The following is a 21202-nucleotide window of genomic DNA, read 5'->3' as shown; positions in this document are numbered from 1 at the left end:
ACATACTTATGGCCACATATATATATATATATATATACACACATATATATATATATGCAGGAGGAATGGCAAGTGCTACCAAGCAGTGACAGAGCCCAGGGAACGGCAGCAGATGTGCCGGGGAGGGTCAGTGGGACATGGGGAAAAGGTTCTTCCCCAGAGGTGCTGGACACTGAACAGGCTCCCAGGGAGGGGTCACGGCCCAACCTGACAGTGTTCAAGAGACTGGACACCGTCCTCAGACACACGGGGTGACCTGCGGGGTGTCCTGTGCAGGGACAGCAGTTGGAACCGATGATCCTGTGGGTCCTTCCAGCCCAGGACATCCCGTGATTCCATATACATCTCTATAGGTAAATGTGGACATGCACACATGAAAGCACTGTTTACCTCCAGGTAGGGGACGGGCGTGTCGGGGTTCAGGGGGTACTCCCGCAGCAGGCGCTCCTCGTCCAGGAACTTGCCGGCGCGGCCGTTGAAGGCCGGCTGGAACAGCCCGTAGTTCAGAACATCCTTCAGGCTGTGGTTCAGCGTGCACAGGATGCGCTGCTTGGAGATCCACACCGGCACGTCGGGATTCAGCCGCAGACACTTCTGTGGAGACACGGAGCGCGGTTAAGCCGGGCCCCACCGAGGCGCTGAGCCAGCACCAGCTAGGACAGCGCAGGAGGGGAAAGCGCCGTCTGTGCCATGTCTGCGGGTTACAGGAAGGGGAAAGAAAGTTAGAGAAGGATGAGACTTAGCAGATCCCCCAATGCATCCTGTGGGCTCAGGGCAGACTCCAACACTGTATGTTATAACATCCTGTAAAATACAAGAAGTGACAAAGAATGTTTTATGGCCTGGTAACAGCATAATAGCAGAATTTCACTTAATCTCCCGTAGAGTGTAAGGAGTCGGTAGACTGCTGCACAGACTTCCAGGTGCGGAAACACAGCGGCATGAGCGGCAGCACCAGGAGCTGGCAGCACCAGCGAGGTCTGCCAGTGGAGAGAGCAGAACGAGGAGAACAGAGAGAAGGAGAAAGAGGAGGAGGAGGAGGAGAAGAGCCCTCGGCCTCCCACGCGGGTTCCCTGGCACGGGCAGCAGTGTCCCTCCATCCCCAGGACGCAGCTCATCCCATATTTCCAGTCCACGGTCTCCCGGCTGCACCCCCTGCACCACGCTCGGGCTGCATTCTCTGCACCGCGCTCAGGCTGCACTCCCTGCACCGCGCTCAGGCTGCATTCCCTGCACCGCGCTCAGGCTGCACTCCCTGCACCGCGCTCGGGCTGGGTTCTCTGCACCACGCTCGGGCTGCACTCCCTGCACCGTGCTCAGGCTGCACTCCCTGCACCGCGCTCGGGCTGCACTCCCTGCACCGCACTCGGGCTGGGTTCCCTGCACCGCGCTCGGGCTGCACTCCCTGCACCGCGCTCGGGCTGCACTCCCTGCACCGCGCTCAGGCTGGGTTCCCTGCACCGCACTCAGGCTGGGTTCCCTGTACCGCGCTCAGGCTGCACTCCCTGCACCACACTCGGGCTGCGCTCCCAGGCCCCTGGGGTGGCGTTCTGTCCCTCCGCCTCTTGTCCATCCCAGCACTGGGTTCCCCCTTCGGTGTGTTTCCCCTCCCCGTCTGCTCTGTGGGAGGAGAAGACAGCATGCAGCCCGGTTCCAGCGTTCCATTCCACAGCCGCAGCCCGTCAGCCCCGTTTAACGCTCCTCATTTTTGTGCTGGAGGGCAGAGGGAACAACCACGGTCCCTGTCCCCCGTGTTCCCAGCAGCCGCTGCTCCCTGGCCGGGTCCTGCTCCGCTCAGCACCCTCGGGACCCCACACTGTCCCTCCCCAGCCCACACCAGCAGCTGCGGCACAGACAGCGGCCGCGGTGCCTCTTGTCCGTGAAGGGGTTCGAGAGCTGAGACGTGGATTTACAGACGGACAGACCGACCCAATCCCCCCGCTCCACCTGCTCAGCAGCACCTCAACAGCTGCCAGCGACCCGCAGCGCCAGAGCTGCCACCGCGCGTCCCCCCGCACCGGGACACGGACGCCCACCCGGCATCAGAAGTAACTGCCCGGCCTCACTCGCCCCTCCGGCCCCAGCTCCAGCTCCAGAACGTCACCCCAGGGCCTCTTCTGGTCCTTCTTCCCCTCACCTACACCTGTCTGCTTCTGTGAATCAAACGGCCGCTGTTTTGAAAAAGCTGAACAGTTTTGCCCAGAGAGAAGCGAGTGACATTGTCCCGCACGTCACCACCCAGCACCAACCACCGCAGGGCACCAACCACCGCAGGGCACCAACCACTGCCCAGCACCAACCACCGCAGGGCACCAACCACCGCAGGGCACCAACCACTGCCCAGCACCAACCACCGCCGGGCACCAACCACTGCCCAGCACCAACCACTGCCAGGCACCAACCACCGCCGGGCACCAACCACCGTGCTGGCGTGAGGGCTCGTTTTTCCCAGGCACAGGTACCCTGCACGGGGCACCAGGCACGGGCACAGCCAACGCGGGTCAGCGTCCTGGATTTCACCGCTGCCGCAGCAGCGCCCGGCACGCGGAGCAGCCACGGCTCGTGCGCGGGCGCGAGGGGAGGGGCGGCCGTGCCTGGGCTGCGAAACCAGGAGCTCCAGGCCCACGGCAAACACCAGCGCGGCGCTCCTCCCGTCCCCAAAGAGAAGCAGAACGTGCTTCGTTCTTTCAGAGACCCGTAAATGAAAAGATAAACGTCTGTGCCTGCCTACATGCTTATTTAGCCTCCAGGACTCTTCCTCACTGCCAAATCATACTGTTCAGTATTAAAATATGCGGCTAACGGAAAGAACCACACTGACAGGCGTCAGACGTGCACAAGCACCAGCACCGGCTGAAGGAACGTCCCAGCACAGAAGACACTGAATTTCATACCGAACTTTGCACTGCAGAGACATACCCTGGGGAGTATTAACTCTTCGTATTTAGGACAGAAAACAACTTCCGCCCCCCAGTGGGGCTCTTTCTGTTTTAACCTGCAGCAGAAACCAGAAGGAAGAGAATGCGCGCGGTCAGGACGCTGCACAGCCCTTTGGCCGGGTCCTGCTCCGCTCAGCACCCTTGGGACCTCACACTGTCCCTCCCCAGCCCACACCATGCCTCGATGTCTCCTGTGACTCTGCTTCTCCAAACACTGTCGCATGTATTAACCATTTCCTTGCATCAGAGTTCTGCGAGTCAACTTGACTGTTCCACTCCATGGTGCAGCACAGCCGCCCCGGGAGCAACCGAACACGGGAGACCCGTCCAAACACGGGACACCCGTCCAAACACGGGAGACCCATCCAAACACGGGACACTCGTCCAAACACGGGAGACCCATCCAAACACGGGAGACCCATCCAAACACGGGAGATCCATCCAAACACGGGAGACCCAACCAAACACGGGAGACCCAACCAAACACGGGAGACCCATCCAAACACGGGACACCCGTCCAAACATGGGAGACCCATCCAAACACAGGAGGCCCATCCAAACATGGGAGACCCATCTAAACACGGGAGACCCAACCAAACACGGGAGACCCATCCAAACACGGGAGACCTGTCCAAACACAGGAGGCCCATCCAAACATGGGAGACCCGTCCAAACACGGGAGACCCAACCAAACACGGGAGACCCATCCAAACACGGGAGACCCATCCAAACACAGGAGGCTCATCCAAACAGGGGAGACCCATCCAAACACATTGGCCGATGCCAATGCCGTGCCAGACGCTGCCCCCAGCTCCACCAGCAGCAGTGGCTGCGCTCGGACGGCGAGGGGCACCTGCCACCACCGCAGGGACAGCGACCCAGAGGCAGTCACCGCAGCTCACGGGGGTGTGAGCGGCTGCCAGCCCCGGGGGCTGGACGGTCAAGGCAACAGTAATTCCAAAAGGAACCGAGTCGCCTTGTGCCCTGAACCCGCCGGGAAGGGAAGGGAAGGGAAGGGGAAGGGAAGGGAAGGGAAGGGAAGGGAAGGGAAGGGAAGGGAAGGGAAGGGAAGGGAAGGGAAGGGAAGGGAAGGGAAGGGAAGGGAAGGGAAGGGAAGGGAAGGGAAGGGAAGGGAAGGGAAGGGAAGGGAAGGGAAGGGAAGGGAAGGGAAGATCTGTCCCTTGGGGCTCTCCTGTATGGGAGGCTCAGTGTGGCTCCTGTCAGTCCCCTGAAGACGCAGGAGGGACCCTGGGACCGGAGGAGGCCGCTCGGTGGGGTCACCGCAGCGAGGCCGGTCCCGTGTGCCGGCACCGCAGAGCCCAGCCGGGCAGAGCCTGCGGCTCAGGGGGCAGAACAAGCTGCTCGCTCTGGTTTGCGGTTACAAGCCACAGTTTCTTCCACACAATGATAAGCTCCAATCACAGCAATCAAAGCCTCAGGAACAACACGGTGCAGCTGCTCAAGTTTTAACAGCACAGACAAATCCTTCCCGGAGGAAGAAAGAGCCCAGAGCTTCAGATTCAATCCCAGCAACGCACAGGCTGACAGACAAGATCTATTCAAGAGCCAACCTGCAATAACGACAATAAAGAACGTGCATTCAACAATCCCTTAAAAGCAAAAATAGCCAACAATTCTTCATCGAAGAGCACACAAATGAGAAAGAGTTGAAAGGAAATTAAAAGAAGCAGCTGAAAAGGTAACGTGCTTGCAGGCAGCGGGGAATACATTTCATAATAACACAGCAGCAGCTCTGAGCAGATGTATGGCCAAAATGAACAAACAGCTTCTAAGAGGCCCCCACAGAAAGCTGGAGCAGCCGAACCAGCAGAGCAACCTACCAAAAGTCATGTATTTCTTTTAGAAAATGGGAGTTGCCCCTGAATGGGAACAGCAAAGGGCTCGATCCTGCCACACCAGGCACAAAATGCCAATGGTGTTGGAGCCATGAAAACAGTCGCGGAGGAGAGGGAACGTGCCGGCCAGCGGTGACGCCACCAGGACCCGGTGCAGAATCACCCCGGAGCCGGCGCAGCGGCGCGGACGGGCCCTCGCTCCCCCAGCGCCGCGGGCGCCCACGCGCAGGCTCCCGTGGAGCGCGGCCAGAGCCGCGCAGCAGGCGCCCGAGAGGGCAGCTGTGAGCTCCACTGCAAGCGCTGCGGCGGCCCGTGCTCGGCTCCGCGCCGCGGGAGCCCCCAGGAGCAGGACCGGCCGTGCCAGGAGCGGCGCCGTGGCCCCGCAGCTCCGGGAACAGGCCCGGGCTCTGTCGGGAACCACAGGGACTGCGGCAGACATCTCCATCACCGCCCAACCTGCCCGCTGCAGCCGTGCCCCACGCCCCGAGGGGAGCCCGGAGGGACCCACGCCGGCCACAACCACAACGGGGCTGCTCTGCTCACCCTACACACACGTTTCACACACATTTTGAAAAGGTCCCTTGCTGCCGAGAACTAAAGTGCCAGGAGCAAGAAAGCACTCACTTGGATCCATAACCCACATCGAAAACAGTAAACAGAGGTGAAGGTTAAGCAGGCGGGTTTCCTGACTCGGGACCCGCGCTGCGGGGCTGAGACGCCAGCTGGCAGCACATCCAGATCCCCCGCGCCACGTGCAGCCCCCTCAGGAAACAACAGAAACAGGAAAGAGGTAAAAGGAAAGCAGACAAAGGTGAGCGGAGCACAGAGCGGCCTGCAGACCCGGCTGAAGGGATCTGGAGCGTCCCGGAGGAGCCGCCATCACCGCGCAGCATCCGCTGCTCCCAGCCAGCAGCGGCCCGGTGGCACCAGCACTGGGACAGAGTTACAGCAGCAGACGCTGCGTATGACGCAAACAAGCCCAGGTAACTTTTTCACCTTTTCTTAAACGATTATGTCTGTTTTTCTCCAACTGTACGTTTTGTCTCCCCAGTCACGGGTGAGAAGCCTGTGTCCCTGCGCAGCGGTCCCGGCAGCAAGCTGAGATCCGGGACACGCGTGACATGCTGCGCAATCCTCCGAAATCCGGCAGGATCCCCCGGCCCCTCCTGACGCCGGCGGGAGAAGGGACGGGAGCCACAGGGAGTCATGACGGGATGGCCCAGAGACCCACCAGCCACCCCTCGGCCCCGCGGGGACTGGGACCCCCGGCTGACCTCCTGGCCAGGGCCCGCGGGACAGTCTGAACGTCACCGCTCAGCTCGTTTCCCTGCAGGACCGCGGTGCAGGGCCCGGGCAGAGCAGCCCCAGCCCACGCTCCAGCGCAGGAGAGCAGCAACCAGCACGAGTGTCTGCGCGGGACGCTGGGGAGACGGGCCAGCTCAGGGACCGCGCTGTGCGCTGGCAGAACAACAGGAATTCCGGGGCTTAGATCACCTCCTGAGGAAAGCTCCGGCCCCGCCGCCGCTGTGCTCAGCACCACGCTGGGAGAGCCGCCTCCGCCAAGAGGAAACCAGATAAAGAGCAGGAGGGAGGTTCTCGGCTCCCGCAGGAAAGCACCGTCCTGCAGTTACATGCTGCAGATAACAAAGTCCTCTGGCTCTAAAGGTTTTCCAGCGAAACGGCTGCTGCTCAGGAGCCGGTCTGGAAGGACGCTGGTCACTGTTTTATCAGCCCCAGCCCCACAGCCTGAGACACGAGCCCATCCCGTCACTTCCATCCAGAGAGCAGGAGCCCCAGCCCCGTGCCGGAGCTCCCGGCAGAGCTGACAGCGACAGCCGGCACCGTCCCACCCGCCCGGGGCCCAGAGCGGCCGCCGCGGCACAAACGCAGCTTGAAGTGAGTGTTTGAAGAGGTTCAGCTCCCGGTGAGCTCAGAGTGACTGAGCCAGGCAAGACGTCCCTGTCACACGGGGCGACCACAGCCCCACGCCGGCCGCCCACGGACCAGCTCCCCAGCGCCGTCGCTGGCCAGCCCATCCAGGCGCTGGGCTCCCCACAGAACAGGCGCAGAGCGAAATGGAAGTGCTGGGCCTGTAAATCACGCTGATCCACCAAAGAGCCCGAGAGACGTTAGAGATGACTGCTAACCTTCAGCGACTGGGAACGTTTCCTGCTTGGCTTATGCAACGCCACAACCACAGCTACAAAACACCACCAACCCGGGTCTAACTTGCGACCAGCTGGAAACAAGGAGCTGGGAAGCTTCAGCTCCCCCTTGGCCTCAAAAGCCACCTAGAGCCAAGCTCTTCTGGAGAAGGAATTAGATCTCCTGTTCATCCAGCCCAGGACCGAGACACCGGCTGGGCAGGCTGGTCCTGATCAACACGTCACAGACACAGGGACCTTCTCAGCACCAAGAGCAGATGAAACCAGGTTTGAGTGGGTGGCAGAGGCGGCAAAGGGCACATGCTGCGCCGCCTGCACCGCTCTGCTGGGCACAGGATCAGTCCCGCACTGCACCGCTCTGCTGGGCACAGGATCAGTCCCGCACTGCACCGCTCTGCCCAGCACTGCTCTGCTGGGCACAGGATCAGTCCCGCACAGCACCGCTCTGCCCAGCACTGCTCTGCTGGGCACAGGATCAGTCCCGCACAGCACCGCTCTGCTGGGCACAGGATCAGTCCCGCACTGCACCGCTCTGCCCAGCACTGCTCTGCTGGGCACAGGATCAGTCCCGCACAGCACCGCTCTGCCCAGCACTGCTCTGCTGGGCACAGGATCAGTCCCGCACAGCACCGCTCTGCTGGGCACAGGATCAGTCCTGCACTGCACCGCTCTGCCCAGCACCGCTCTGCCGGGCACAGGATCAGTCCCGCACAGCACTGCTCTGCCCAGCACCGCTCTGCCGGGCACAGGATGAGTCCCGCACAGCACCGCTCTGCCCAGCACTGCTCTGCTGGGCACAGGATCAGTCCCGCACAGCACCGCTCTGCCCAGCACTGCTCTGCTGGGCACAGGATCAGTCCCGCACTGCACCGCTCTGCTGGGCACAGGATCAGTCCCACACTGCACCGCTCTGCCCAGCACCGCTCTGCTGGGCACAGGATCAGTCCCGCACTGCACCTCTCTGCCCAGCACTGCTCTGCCGGGCACAGGATCAGTCCCGCACAGCACCGCTCTGCTGGGCACAGGATCAGTCCTGCACTGCACCTCTCTGCCCAGCACTGCTCTGCTGGGCACAGGATCAGTCCCACACAGCACCGCTCTGCTGGGCACAGGATCAGTCCCACACTGCACCGCTCTGCCCAGCACTGCTGTGCCGGGCACAGGATCAGTCCCGCACAGCACTGCTCTGCGAGGCACAGGATCAGTCCCGCACTGCACCGCTCTGCCGGGCACAGGATCAGTCCCGCATAGCACAGAGCAGATGTGCTGGGGCGCAGGCACAGCCGGGCGGTTTCACAGCGTTTGTGCCAGTACCTGTGCTGGGCGGCCTGGGGAGCTGTGAACCAACAGCCACAGCCCCCGGGGTGGTAAAACCAAGGGTCCAGCACAACGAACAGCAGAAGGACCCCACGGAGCCAAGAGCTGAGGGACAAGCAGATGAGCCCACACCGGCACAGCGCTGCGCTCGGCCCCAGCGCGGCGCTGCCCACGGGTGCCCACGGCCAGCAGGGACCCGGGGACAGAGAGCACCGCCGCACCACTGCCTGAGCGCCGGTGTCCCGGCACCGCAGCATGAGCCCGGTGTACTGGCACCACCGCACCACCGCGTGAGCCCCGGCATCCCGGCACCGCCGCCTGAGCCTCGGTGTCCCGGCACCGCCGCACCGCCGCGTGAGCCCCGGCATCCCGGCACCGCCGCACCGCCGCCTGAGCCCCGGCATCCCGGCACCGCTGCGTGAGCCCATGTCCTGGCACCGCTGCACCGCCATGTGAGCCCCGGTGTCCCGGCACCGCCACACCGCCACGTGAGCCCCGGTGTCCACCGCTGCCTGCACTCCCAGCTCCTCTCGGAGAGGCTGCACCAGAAGCGGAAAAGGTGACAGCAAGAGAGAAAAGATGAAGGGCCTAGAGCAGCCTCCGCGTGAGCCTGAACCACGCAGAGCAGGCTCTTCAGCCTGGGAGACACGACTGAGAAGGAATATGACAAAACTGAAAAGGGCATAGAAAAGATTAGCAGGTATTATCTCCTTGGGAACTGGTGCAAACCGCACAAGACAAGGTGACAGATAGGACATGTTCACCAGGCGCCGGCGCTGATCTGCGCGGCAGCGCGCTGCCGGGCTCCGGCAACCGCCGCCAGATTGGCCTCGCAGGTACTTTCAGTTGCACGGTCGTGACCACACGTCAGCGCGGTGCGCGGCGCCGGCGTTCGGCTTCGCCAGCTGGAGCAGCCGACCCAGACCGGACTCTAACGGCAGCAGTAACTCCGGGTCACAGTTTACAGCTTTACACAGTTTACCACCACGCTTTTCCTCAAAGCTACAGCTTCTCCTACCTGACGCCAGCCTACACTCCGCTGCCTCCAGCTCTCAACAACCAGCCAAATTCTGTGGCTGGATCTTTCTTCTTTATATTTAAGACTCCACGATTTTGCACGTGCACCTTGTTTGTCACAACTGCATCACCTCTGTTGAATTGCACCGACTCCCACCCACCCGCAATAAAGTCTCTTTCAAAACAACACTCGGGGAGGTGTTAAGCGGAACTAGTAGAGCCTGAAGCAGAACAAAGATCGGTGTTTCTCAAGAACCCGGCCCGTGTTGCTGCGGAGCTCCACGCCAGCGGGCCGCAGGCTGGCGCTGGGGACGGCACCGGGCAAGCCGCCTGGCGCCCGGCAGGGCTGCACGGGGAGGGCTGAGCGGGCGCAGAACCCACGGCGCCGGGGCCGCTCGTGTCCGACCCACCTGCCACGCAGGGCTTGTCCTGCCCAGCAGGGCGCGCGTCCCCGGCCGCAGCGCGCGCCTCTCGACCCTCACGGCACCTCCGAGAGGAGGCGGCTCTGTCCCCCTCCCCACGCACCGTCACCGCGGCCGCGTCTCCCTCTGCCGTCTCCTCTCTGGGCTGGGCAGATCCCACACTCCAGCCCGACCCCCTGGGGCCCCACGGGACCCACCACACTGTCCCAATGTCCACACAGGTCTGGTGAGCCTGGCCTGGCCCTGGTGTCCCCAGCCTGGCCCTGGTGTCCCCAGCCTGGCTTCAGTGTCCCCACAGGTCTGGTGTCCCCAGCCTAGCCCTGGTGTCCCTGGCCTGGCCCCAGTGTCCCCACAGGTGTGGCCAGCGCTGAGCGGGGCAGCAGCCCCGGCCCACCCCCCGTGGTTGCCCTCGGGCCATCACTCCAGGAGCTGCTCTACTGCCCGCGGGCGCTGCCGGGGACGGGGGACCCCCCAGGACATCGGAGGCTTCGTTTCCCATCCTGTGCTGAGCATGAGGCGGCTGCAGCCCCTGGGCTGGTGACAGCGATGTCCCTCCTGTCACCCTGCTGGCCACTGCCATACCAAACGGGACCAGCCGCTGTTCCCGTCCCTGGGAATGGGCTCATAACCGGCCACCGGCTGAGCTCCGTGTGGCCCATCCCCGCCCTGGAGCTGCTGGTCCAGCCAGTTCACCCGCCTCGTCAGCCCTGCACAACCGGCCCTGTCCCGTCCCGCAGTGAGGGTGCTGCAGGAGACCCCATGAACACCCCAAGTAACGGCCAAACTGGACACCCCCGAGATGGGGTAACGACCTTCCCTGCACTGCGCTCGCCCGGAGCCGCCCGCCCCGTTGCAGAAAGCCATTGAGCTGGCTGGGGACAATCTGGCCCTGGTAAATCCACGCCGGCTGCTCCTCGTCAGCTCCGTGCCCCGTGTGCCTGGGCAGGGCGCCCGGGGTTTGCTGCAGCCCCTTCCCCGGCGGGAGCTGAGGCGCCTTCCCTTTGCCCACCCCACGCACCCGAAGGGCTGACACGCGTTCGAGGTAGAACACCGCGACTTCCTGGCACAGACGACAGCCGGGGTTACCGGGTAACCCACCTCCAGCCCCTGCAGAACCCTTTGCACCGAGCCCATCAGTCCCGACCGGCAGCTTCTTGCACGCATTGTCTCTAATAAAGAACTGAAACAGACGAGGGAGACATGGCCTCCTGAAAACGCGGTTAAATCTCACCAGGAATCATCTTCCAGCCGACCAGTGTTCCCGTTTTCCACTAACGGCACAACTGGAAGCTCATCGGTGCTCAGGTCTGGGCGCTGGCACTAAGGCTTCTGCTAAAGATGCTGTCAATGGCTCCTTCTTGCTCTTTTCCCTGATACAATAAGTGTTTTGAGCAAAAAGAAAATGTGCCTTATTGCTACCCACTCATCCGCTCCATACTCAGGATCCTTTCAGCAATTACCCACAGGTTTGGGGTTTTTAACCCGTTTGCTTCAGCGCTCACTTGCTGGTCCATTTTATTGTCAAACTTCCCCAGCACTTTACACCGTTAATTCACTGTGTTTCTCCTCTATGCAGTGGCTTTAATTAAAAACAAAACTAACGACAAGGCCTATAGATTCATTAACCACCCCTCTGACGGTGGTTCGGCCGGACCGGTCTGCGCGGAGCCTCGCCGGCGAACCCCCGGAGCCGAACCCCCGGACTGCGGCTGTTCCCAGGCACCGCGGCACAGCTCCACGTCACCATGCTTCAGTACAAATCCTGCTACACGAAGGAACTCCGGCTTGTCCAACAGAATACAACTCACAGTAACTCAGACCTCGTCAGGGGCGCCCACACCGACGCCTCCCTTGCACCTTCCACCCAGTTCAAACCCAGCATGTCTGTTCTCCAGCGAGCGGGTTTGCAGGCTGCTGCGGTCAAACCCCGCACCTCCCTCGGGGCTGTATGCAAACGTGGGTCCCGCTTCCCGCGGAAACAACCCCCGAGGTGCAACCGCTCTGATCCCAGCGGCACGAGCAGCAGCGAAAGCTCCGAACAAACCCCGCGGGGAAAAGGCAACAACTGGACGTGTCTGTGCAGGAAGAACCCAGGGAATACAGCGCACCACAAATGGTCCAGCAGACACACAGAAAACGCAGCCTCGGGGTGTTGGGAAAGGCTCCTCAGCAAGAAAGAAGTGGTCACTAACCACAACAAGTCTTACCTGTACATCTGCTTGGGTTTAATGAGAACCAAAACCAGGACATCAGTTAACTGAACACTGAAACTGCGAGGAGAAGACGCGGAGCTTTTGTCAACATCACTAACAAGGAAAAGGAGGATTTCAACAAAAGTATTGAAAATTCACAGAGAAAGAAAATACAACAGGACGAGTTACTTCATTTCTAAGTTTGTTTGTTATCAAAACGCGAATCACTTTAGATTGCCGCAAACATCGGTCATTCACGACCAGTCCCTCCCGAAGCGTGTTTTATTCCAGCTCCCTGGTGTCTATCGGTGTCTGGCTCAGAGTCCCCAGGGGCAGCGGCAGCAGCTGGAGCGGCACCTGCCCAAAACCCTGCAGAACGGGGCGGCAGCAGAGGGACACGCTCCAACAGGGAGGCCACCTGACTGCGCCGGCCCGCGTGTCACCTGCGCCTCGTGTTCCCCTTGTCACCTGCGCCTCGTGTTCCCCTTGTCACCTGCGCCTCATGTTCCACTTGTCACCTGCGTCTCGTGTTCCATTTGTCACCTGCGCCTCGTGTTCCACTTGTCACCTGCGCCTCGTGTTCCGCGTGTCACCTGCGCCTCGTGTTCCACTTGTCAGCTGCGCCTCATGGCAGAGCCCTTGGCCTCCAGCCGCACTGGGACACCACATCAAGCATTACCGAGAAGCTTCCAGAGCCACCGAGAGCTGCTGGGGAAGGTTCCAGAACCACCAAGCTCTACCAGAGAAGCTTCCAGCACCCACTGCAGTCACCCTGCACACCCACTGCAGTCACCCTGCACACCCATCGCTGTCACCCTGGGCACCCATCGGTGTCACCCTGAGCACCCATCACTGTCCATGCTGAGCACCCATCGCTGTCACCCTGGGCACCCATCGCTGTCACCCTGGGCACCCATCAGTGTCACCCTGAGCACCCATCAGTGTCACCCTGAGCACCTATCGCTGTCACTCTGGGCACCCATCGTTGTCACCCTGGGCACCCATCGCTGTCACCCTGAGCACCCATCACTGTCCGTCCTGAGCACCCATCGCTGTCACCCTGGGCACCCATCAGTGTCACCCTGAGCACCCATCAGTGTCACCCTGAGCACCTATCGCTGTCACCCTGCGCACCCATCGTTGTCACCCTGGGCACCCATCGGTGTCACCCTGAGCACCCATCACTGTCACCCTGCACACCCATCGCTGTCACCCTGCGCACCCATCGCTGTCACCCTGGGCACCCATCACTGTCACCCTGGGCACCCATCACTGTCACCCTGAGCACCCATCACTGTCACCCTGCACACCCATCACTGTGACCCTGGGCACCCATCGCTGTCACCCTGCACACCCATCGCTGTCACCCTGAGCACCCATCGCTGTCACCCTGAGCACCCATCACTGTCACTCTGCACACCCATCACTGTCACCCTGCACACCCATCACTGTCACCCTGGGCATCCATTGCTGTCACCCTGCACACCCATCGCTGTCACCCTGCACACCCATCACTGTCACCCTGAGCACCCATCACTGTCACCCTGGGCACCCATCACTGTCACCGTGCACACCCATCGCTGTCACCCTGAGCACCCATCACTGTCACTCTGGGCACCCATCACTGTCACCGTGCACACCCATCGCTGTCACCCTGAGCACCCATCACTGTCACTCTGCACACCCATCACTGTCACCCTGGGCACCCATCGCTGTCACCCTGCACACCCATCACTGTCACCCTGGGCACCCATCACTGTCACCCTGCACACCCATCACTGTCACCGTGCACACCCATCGGTGTCACCCTGAGCACCCATCACTGTCACCCTGGGCACCCATCACTGTCACTCTGCACACCCATCGCTGTCACCCTGAGCACCCATCGCTGTCACCCTGGGCACCCATCACTGTCACTCTGCACACCCATCACTGTCACCCTGAGCACCCATCGCTGTCACCCTGCACACCCATCACTGTCACCCTGAGCACCCATCACTGTCACCCTGGGCACCCATCACTGTCACCGTGCACACCCATCACTGTCACCCTGGGCACCCATCACTGTCACCCTGCACACCCATCACTGTCACCGTGCACACCCATCGCTGTCACCCTGAGCACCCATCACTGTCACCCTGGGCACCCATCACTGTCACTCTGCACACCCATCGCTGTCACCCTGAGCACCCATCACTGTCACTCTGCACACCCATCACTGTCACCCTGGGCACCCATCGCTGTCACCCTGGGCACCCGTCACTGTCACCCTGCACACCCATCACTGTCACCCTGAGCACCCATCACTGTCACCCTGGGCACCCATCACTGTCACCCTGCGCACCCATGGCTGTCACCCTGCACACCCATCGCTGTCACCCTGGGCACCCATCACTGTCACCCTGAGCACCCATCGCTGTCACCCTGAGCACCCATCAGTGTCACCCTGGGCACCCATCGCTGTCACCCTGCACACCCATCGCTGTCACTCTGGGCACTCATCACTGTCACCCTGGGCACCCATCGCTGTCACCCTGCACACCCATCGCTGTCACCCTGGGTACCCATCACTGTCACCCTGGGCACCCATCGCTGTCACCCTGCACACCCATCGCTGTCACCCTGAGCACCCATCACTGTCACCCTGGGCACCCATCACTGTCACCCTGAGCACCTATCGCTGTCACCCTGGGCACCCATCGGTGTCACCCTGCACACCCATCGCTGTCACCCTGGGCAGCCCTCGGTCCCCACACGCTGTCCCCAGGCTCTACTGCCTCCCCGTCACCTGTCACCGGTCACCCCGGCCCCTCCCCCGCTCCGTCACCAAAGTCAGTTTTGTAAAACAATGGCTATAAAACAGAAGTACAAATTTCCATCGGCCAACCCGTAACAACGAGGACCAATCAGAAGCAGGGACGAGGATTTAGGTTGGCTGGCTGTTTAATTAATCGGCCGGGCCTTTAACGATGCCAATGACCTGTGAATGTCAGGACCAATTTAGAGCGCCAGTGGTGTGCAGCAAACCCAGCTCTAAGCCTAAAGGGTGACGGGCTGCCCTGCTCAACCCAGCACCAGCAGGACAAGCGCGGCTCTCGTAGGACTGACAGGAGCTTTCCTTCCACCGAGAGCGGTGACGTTGCTGGACCACGGCCACGGGCCAGATACCGTGTTTCAGAGCCACTGTTTAATGTTGCTTCGTAACATCCGGTTTGCATTATTTAATTAATCTAATTTGTCACGGCTAAGCCACCATCACACCAGCTGAGGGCTGAAGAAACGTGCAGTACCAACAACAACGTCAAGGACCCAAGCTGGGGAGTGGGGTTGGACGGCACGTGGGTCAGTCAAACAGCCTGGGCACTACAAGGAAATACGGTGGCGCTAGCAGAGTTTGCATCTTCAACACGCAGCACGTTACACCATCAGGTACACACTATCGTGAGTCGCAGCACGTTACACCATCAGGTACACACTATCGTGAGTCGCAGCATGTTACACCATCAGGTACACACTATCGTGAGTCGCAGCATGTTACACCATCAGGTACACACTATCGTGAGTCGCAGCACGTTACACCATCAGGTACACACTATCGTGAGTCGCAGCATGTTACACCATCAGGTACACACTATCGTGAGTCGCAGCACGTTACACCATCAGGTACACACTATCGTGAGTCGCAGCACAAAATGCAGCACGTTTCTACACAAGATGAGACGCAGCAAAAACTAACCCCGTTCTGTACAGCCTCCCACGCAGCCGTCGCAGAGGAGAGGAGCTGCGCGGGCTGCGGTGCCTGCCCGTGACTGACACGAGACCGGAACCAGGACCGTGCGTGGGCTGCGGTGCCTGCCCATGACTGACACGAGACCGGAACCAGGATCGTGCGTGGGCTGCGGTGCCTGCCCATGACTGACACGAGACTGGAACCAGGACTGTGTGTGGGCTGCGGTGCCTGCCCGTGACTGACACGAGACCGGAACCAGAGCCGTGCGTGGGCTGCGGTGCCTGCCCGTGACTGACACGAGACCAGAACCAGGACCGTGCAGGGGCTGCGGTGCCTGCCCGTGACTGACACGAGACCAGAACCAGAGCCGTGCAGGGGCTGCGGTGCCTGCCCGTGACTGACACGAGACCGGAACCAGAGCCGTGCGTGGGCTGCGGTGCCTGCCCGTGACTGACACGAGACCAGAACCAGAGCCGAGTCTGCCAGGAATTAGGGATGGCCAGGGAAAAAGAAATGGTATGGAAAAATACAGTCAGATCACAGAAAATAGGAAGCAAAAGAAGAGGGGAGGAAGAGGGAGAGGAGAGGAGAGGAGAGGAGAGGAGAGGAGAGGAGAGGAGAGGAGAGGAGAGGAGAGGAGAGGAGAGGAGAGGAGAGGAGAGGAGAGGAGAGGAGAGGAGAGGAGAGGAGAGGAGAGGAAGAGAAAGAGAGAGAGAAAGAGAGAGAGAAAGAGAGAAAGAGAGAGAGAAAGAGAGAAAGAGAAAGAGAGAGAGAGAGAAAGAGAAAGAGAGAGAGAAAAAGAGACGAGAAGAGGAATGACCCCCACCCAGCTCCAGTTCAGCTTCATTTGGAGCACCAGTCCTGCATTAATCTGCGACTCCATAAACATAAACGTCCGGGGTGCTGGGCTCTGCCGCGCAGGATGGCCAGGACGCTGAGGCAGCCCAGGGCGCGGGAAGGCAGCACGCAGCCCTTTTGCTCCTCTTCCTCAGCTCCCCTGATCTGTTGGTGTCTCCAAACAAGCACAGCCCGGCATCCCTGCCGTCCTGTGCTAAAGCAGCCGACTGACCCACCACACGTCCCTGCGCCCCATACTGTGCTACAGCAGCCGACTGACCCACCACACGTCCCTGCGCCCCGTCCTGTGCTACAGCAGCCGACTGACCCACCACACGTCCCTGCACCCCGTCCTGTGCTACAGCAGCCGACTGACCCACCACACGTCCCTGCACCCCGTCCTGTGCTACAACCAGCCGACTGACCCACCACACGTCCCTGCACCCCGTCCTGTGCTACAACCAGCCAATTGAGCAGCCCCGGGGAGGTGACAGATACTCAGTTTGTGAACAGTGTAACGATGTCCCGGGCCAAGCCGAGGGTGCCGCTGTCCTGGGACCAACAGCGTGTAACACCCTGCAACACCAAATCCTCACACACCGCTGGGAAACGGAAAGCCAAACGGAAAACGACGCCAAAAGCTTTTTACTACATAGATTGCAAAAGATAAGTTTCTGGACCTAATTCCACGAACCTTTGCACAGAAGAAGGAGCAGGCTGGAGCTGAAGCAGGACACCTCTGCTGCCAGCGCTGCTTCGTCTCACGCGCACCGGCGCGTTCCGCCGGGCTGCTCTTCGCAGACACGCAGTCAATGCACGGGCACAATACCAAGAGGTCCCATCAGTGGGACACAGGCAGGAGGACAAGCTTTGGGATTTTGCATATATAGGCTAATTTGGAAAGGAGATGTATAAACCAGAGATCAAGATTTCTGCATCAGTGAGTGCTCCAAGGGAAAAAGGCGGACACAGAACACTGCCGGGCAGGAAACTCAGCTCCTGCAGCTGGAAGGAAGAAATGCAAATGTGAGATACATTCTAAAACTGCTCCCTCCTTTGTCACCGCGCTGCTGACTTTGTAATCGGGGATTTAGTATTTCTTTTCGCAGTCTAAAGCTCATGTTTTCATGCTGAGCTTCCCCGCTGTGTAAAGCGGATTTGGGCGAACTCGAACCGCGCTGCTCTTTCCTGAGCAGAGACGCCCCATAGCGTGTCGAGAACAAACCCACCGGTGCCCCCGCAGGTTTAGGAGACGGGGAACACTCGCTGTCACGGCACAGACCCCCGAGCTGCCCCGTGGTCTCGGGGGCACAGGAGATGTGGCGGGAGCCCCGGGACCCCGAGGAAGGGGCAGCGCCCGGCTGCACCACGGCAGTGGCAGTGACCTGCGTTTCACATGGCTCCAGCGACACGGTTGCTGGCACAGCCCGTCCCGGTGCCGCAGCGCGGTGAGCAGACACATCTCCGGGAGGTGCTTCTTCTGGGACAAGACATAACGAGAGATGGGAAAGAAGGAAGGAACCCACCACAGAACCTGCACCTGTGGGATATCTGGAGAGTCCAATTCTGAACAGTCAGATTTGCAATTCCTTACAATCTTCGACCTCCACACAACTGGCTTGCACAGCCCATCCATCCACACAGCATGCACAACACTGCAGGTTTAAAACACGCTCTGTGACTGCAGGCACAACCCCTGCACACTGCAGGTTTAAAACACGCTCTGTGACTGCAGGCACAACCCCTGCACACTGCAGGTTTAAAACACGCTCTGTGACTGCAGGCACAACCCCTGCACACTGCAGGTTTAAAACACGCTCTGTGACTGCAGGCACAACCCCTGCACACTGCAGGTTTAAAACACGCTCTGTGACTGCAGGCACAACCCCTGCACACTGCAGGTTTAAAACACGCTCTGTGACTGCAGGCACAACCCCTGCACACTGCAGGTTTAAAACACGCTCTGTGACTGCAGGCACAACCCCTCCCGCGGGGCGGCCGGGCAGCGAGCTGGTCCCGTGGGGCCCGGGGTCCCCTCCCCACCCGCCACCTTCCCGCGCTCTGCCCGCCCCCCACGGGACACTAAGGAACAGTTTCAGTTACGTTTCTTCAGCACTCGTGCAGACATTCGTTGTTAAGGTATATGATTCACAAACTCTAACCGCAGGCTGAGATAGGCTGGGGACAGCAAGAGCAATTTAAAGCCAGAGATGGGTGCTGAGCAGCGCGGCCGGGCGGTCAGTTCGCACCGGCCCACGACGGCCCCGCTCGGCACGCGGGGGAGACAACACCGCGAGTCACCGCACCCGCGCTCCATAAAACCAGCCTGAAAATGAACCGCGTGCGCTGATGTCTCACACTGAGCCTGCAGGACAGCGTGTGCTTTAGGAAAGGTTACCTCCTAAATGTATTATTACCGTTGAATTAGCTCGCTGAGGAGGCCGAGCAGCGCGGAGGGAGCGGCGGCTGCGGGCGAGCGAACCGCCCTCGCAGGCCACGGGTGGCACCAGGGAACTGGCCCAGCGGTAACGAACCCCAGAGACCCGTCACTCCACATACACCCAGAGTAACCCGTGAGCAGACCAGACCCAGAGTCACCAACAGCAACCACCGAGCCATCAGCAGAGAGGAACCCCACACGTGAACACACATCAGGAAACGTTTCAGGCGTTATTTAAACATTCAGGGACTGGCGCGGTCCCTGCAGGCCCCGCAGGCACCGAGGAGCCGGCCACACCAGAGCACGCGGCGGCTCAGCCAGCCGGGGCAGCACCGGAGCCGCAGCCATGGCCCGGCGTGTGACCGGGACCACCACGTGTGTCCCCAGGCGTGTGGCCAGGACCACCACGTGTGTCCCCAGGCGTGTGGCCAGGATCACCACGTGTGTCCCCAGGCGTGTGACCAGGACCACCACGTGTGTCCCCAGGCGTGTGGCCAGGATCACCACGCGTGTCCCCAGGTGTGTGACCGGGACCACCACGTGTGTCCCCAGGTGTGTGACCGGGACCACCACGTGTGTCCCCAGGCACTGCCGGGAGGCTGCACCTCCAAGGGCTCCATGGTACAGGTGCCAGTGCTGGCTCCTTCCAAGAGCCACCAGAGATGCTGCACGGGCTCCAAGGACCGGCACCCGATGGGCTGCAGGTCTCCACCCTGGCCAGACACGGGCAGGGCCAGTCATTAGACGCCATCCACGCCATGCACGCCATCCACTCCACCCACTCCACCCACTCCACCCATGCCCCACGCCCACGGGTGCCGCTGGCAAGGCCCTGCACTCCGGCACCAGGACCCTTCTCCCAGCCCCATGTGCCGCATCCAGCCCCTGTGGCGGATGCTCCTTCGTGTCTCTGCACTTCCAGCTCTGCCTTCGCGCGTTTTCCTCGCACGTGGATGGAGTTGGCGGAGGTTTGTGAAGTGGGTCTGCAGCACTGCTCATTTTTACTGCCATTTTCCAGTAATTCATGTGGGCTTTTTTCACCTAAGTTTTCGTATTCACTATTTTCTGGAAACGTTGATAAACGGCTTCAGGCATCCGATCCGGTCTGGACGGCCTCGGCGCGTGGGCTGCGGGTCACGGCGCTGCCGGCACAGGACACCGGCGGCTCGGCAGCTGCAGGCGGCACGGAGCCTCTTTCGGCTGATCCACAGAGAACCTTACATTAAAAACGAAGATAATCTCGGAATTTTCCACCAACCCAGATTTTAATAAAAATCATCTCCCCAGGAGATAGCTGTAATATAAAGCTCCAGTACCGCTTCTCGTACTGCGGCCCGTGCTTGCTTTCCAGTAACTGTGAATTATGGCTCAATTATGTTCACTTTGCCCTCCAAGCAGGGCAAAGGGAGCGAGGGCTGCCCTCACGTCTTCTTTCCAGAAGAGAACAAGTGCAGAGCTCCGGCCGGTGCATTCCCGCCCGGCACAGAGCTCAGCCTGGTGCATTCCCGCCCGGCACAGAGCTCAGCCTGGTGCATTCCCATCCGGCACAGAGCTCAGCCTGGTGCATTCCCACCCGGCACAGAGCTCAGCCTGGTGCATTCCCATCCGGCACAGAGCTCAGCCTGGTGCATTCCCACCCGGCACAGAGCTCAGGCCGGTGCATTCCCGCCCGGCACAGAGCTCAGCCTGGTGCATTCCCACCTGGCACAGAGCTCAGGCCGGTGCATTCCCGCCCGGCACAGAGCTCAGGTTGGTGCATTCCCACCCGGCACAGAGCTCAGGTTGGTGCATTGCCACCCGGCACAGAGCTCAGGCTGGTGCATTCCTGCCCGGCACAGCGCTCGCGGTGCCGTGTGCTTCGCAGGCTCTGTGCTCCCGGGACCTGCGAATCCCACACTGAGCTGCCTGTGTCGGCCACAAATGAACCTTCAGCTCCCAGACTGGATCAGCAGTTGAACCTTCGAGTTACAGAAGCTCTGGCAACTACAGGTCTGCAACTGTTCCGGGGACAGAGAAATGCCCATTTTGGCAGTTTAGCCCTAGGAAAATGTGCCCACCGTATCCTTCACGCCTTCCTGACTCCCAAGCTCTGCTCCATCCACTTCCCTGGCAGTCACATACCCCCTGCATCCCGCACTGCTGCCCGGTCCCCTGGTCCCCAGCCGCACCAGCATCACCCCCGCAGGCCCGTCCATGGGCTGTGGTGGCATCTCCAAGGTGGCACCTCCTGCCTCGACCACCTCTGCATGGAAACCCGCCCGTGGGACGGGAGCCGGCGCAGCAGCAG

The 21202-nt window shown here is 60.9% G+C and overlaps 1 protein-coding gene across 1 annotated transcript in view; it reads right to left on the bottom strand.

Moving 5' to 3' along the window:
- SHANK3 (SH3 and multiple ankyrin repeat domains 3) overlaps window positions 1-21202 on the bottom strand; it is a gene marked incomplete at both ends in the record, with an annotated part of 330722 nt that overhangs the window by 285129 nt on the left and 24391 nt on the right. Inside the window, one exon of the mRNA XM_080358124.1 lies at window positions 391-594. Within this exon, the coding sequence (XP_080214250.1) occupies window positions 391-594 (204 nt within the window). The remainder of the gene's footprint in view (window positions 1-390; window positions 595-21202) is intronic.

Source organism: Nesoenas mayeri (genome assembly GCF_963082525.1).
Source record: "Nesoenas mayeri genome assembly, chromosome: 1".
Lineage (NCBI taxonomy): Eukaryota > Metazoa > Chordata > Aves > Columbiformes > Columbidae > Nesoenas > Nesoenas mayeri.
This window is presented reverse-complemented; position numbering and strand designations above follow the sequence as displayed.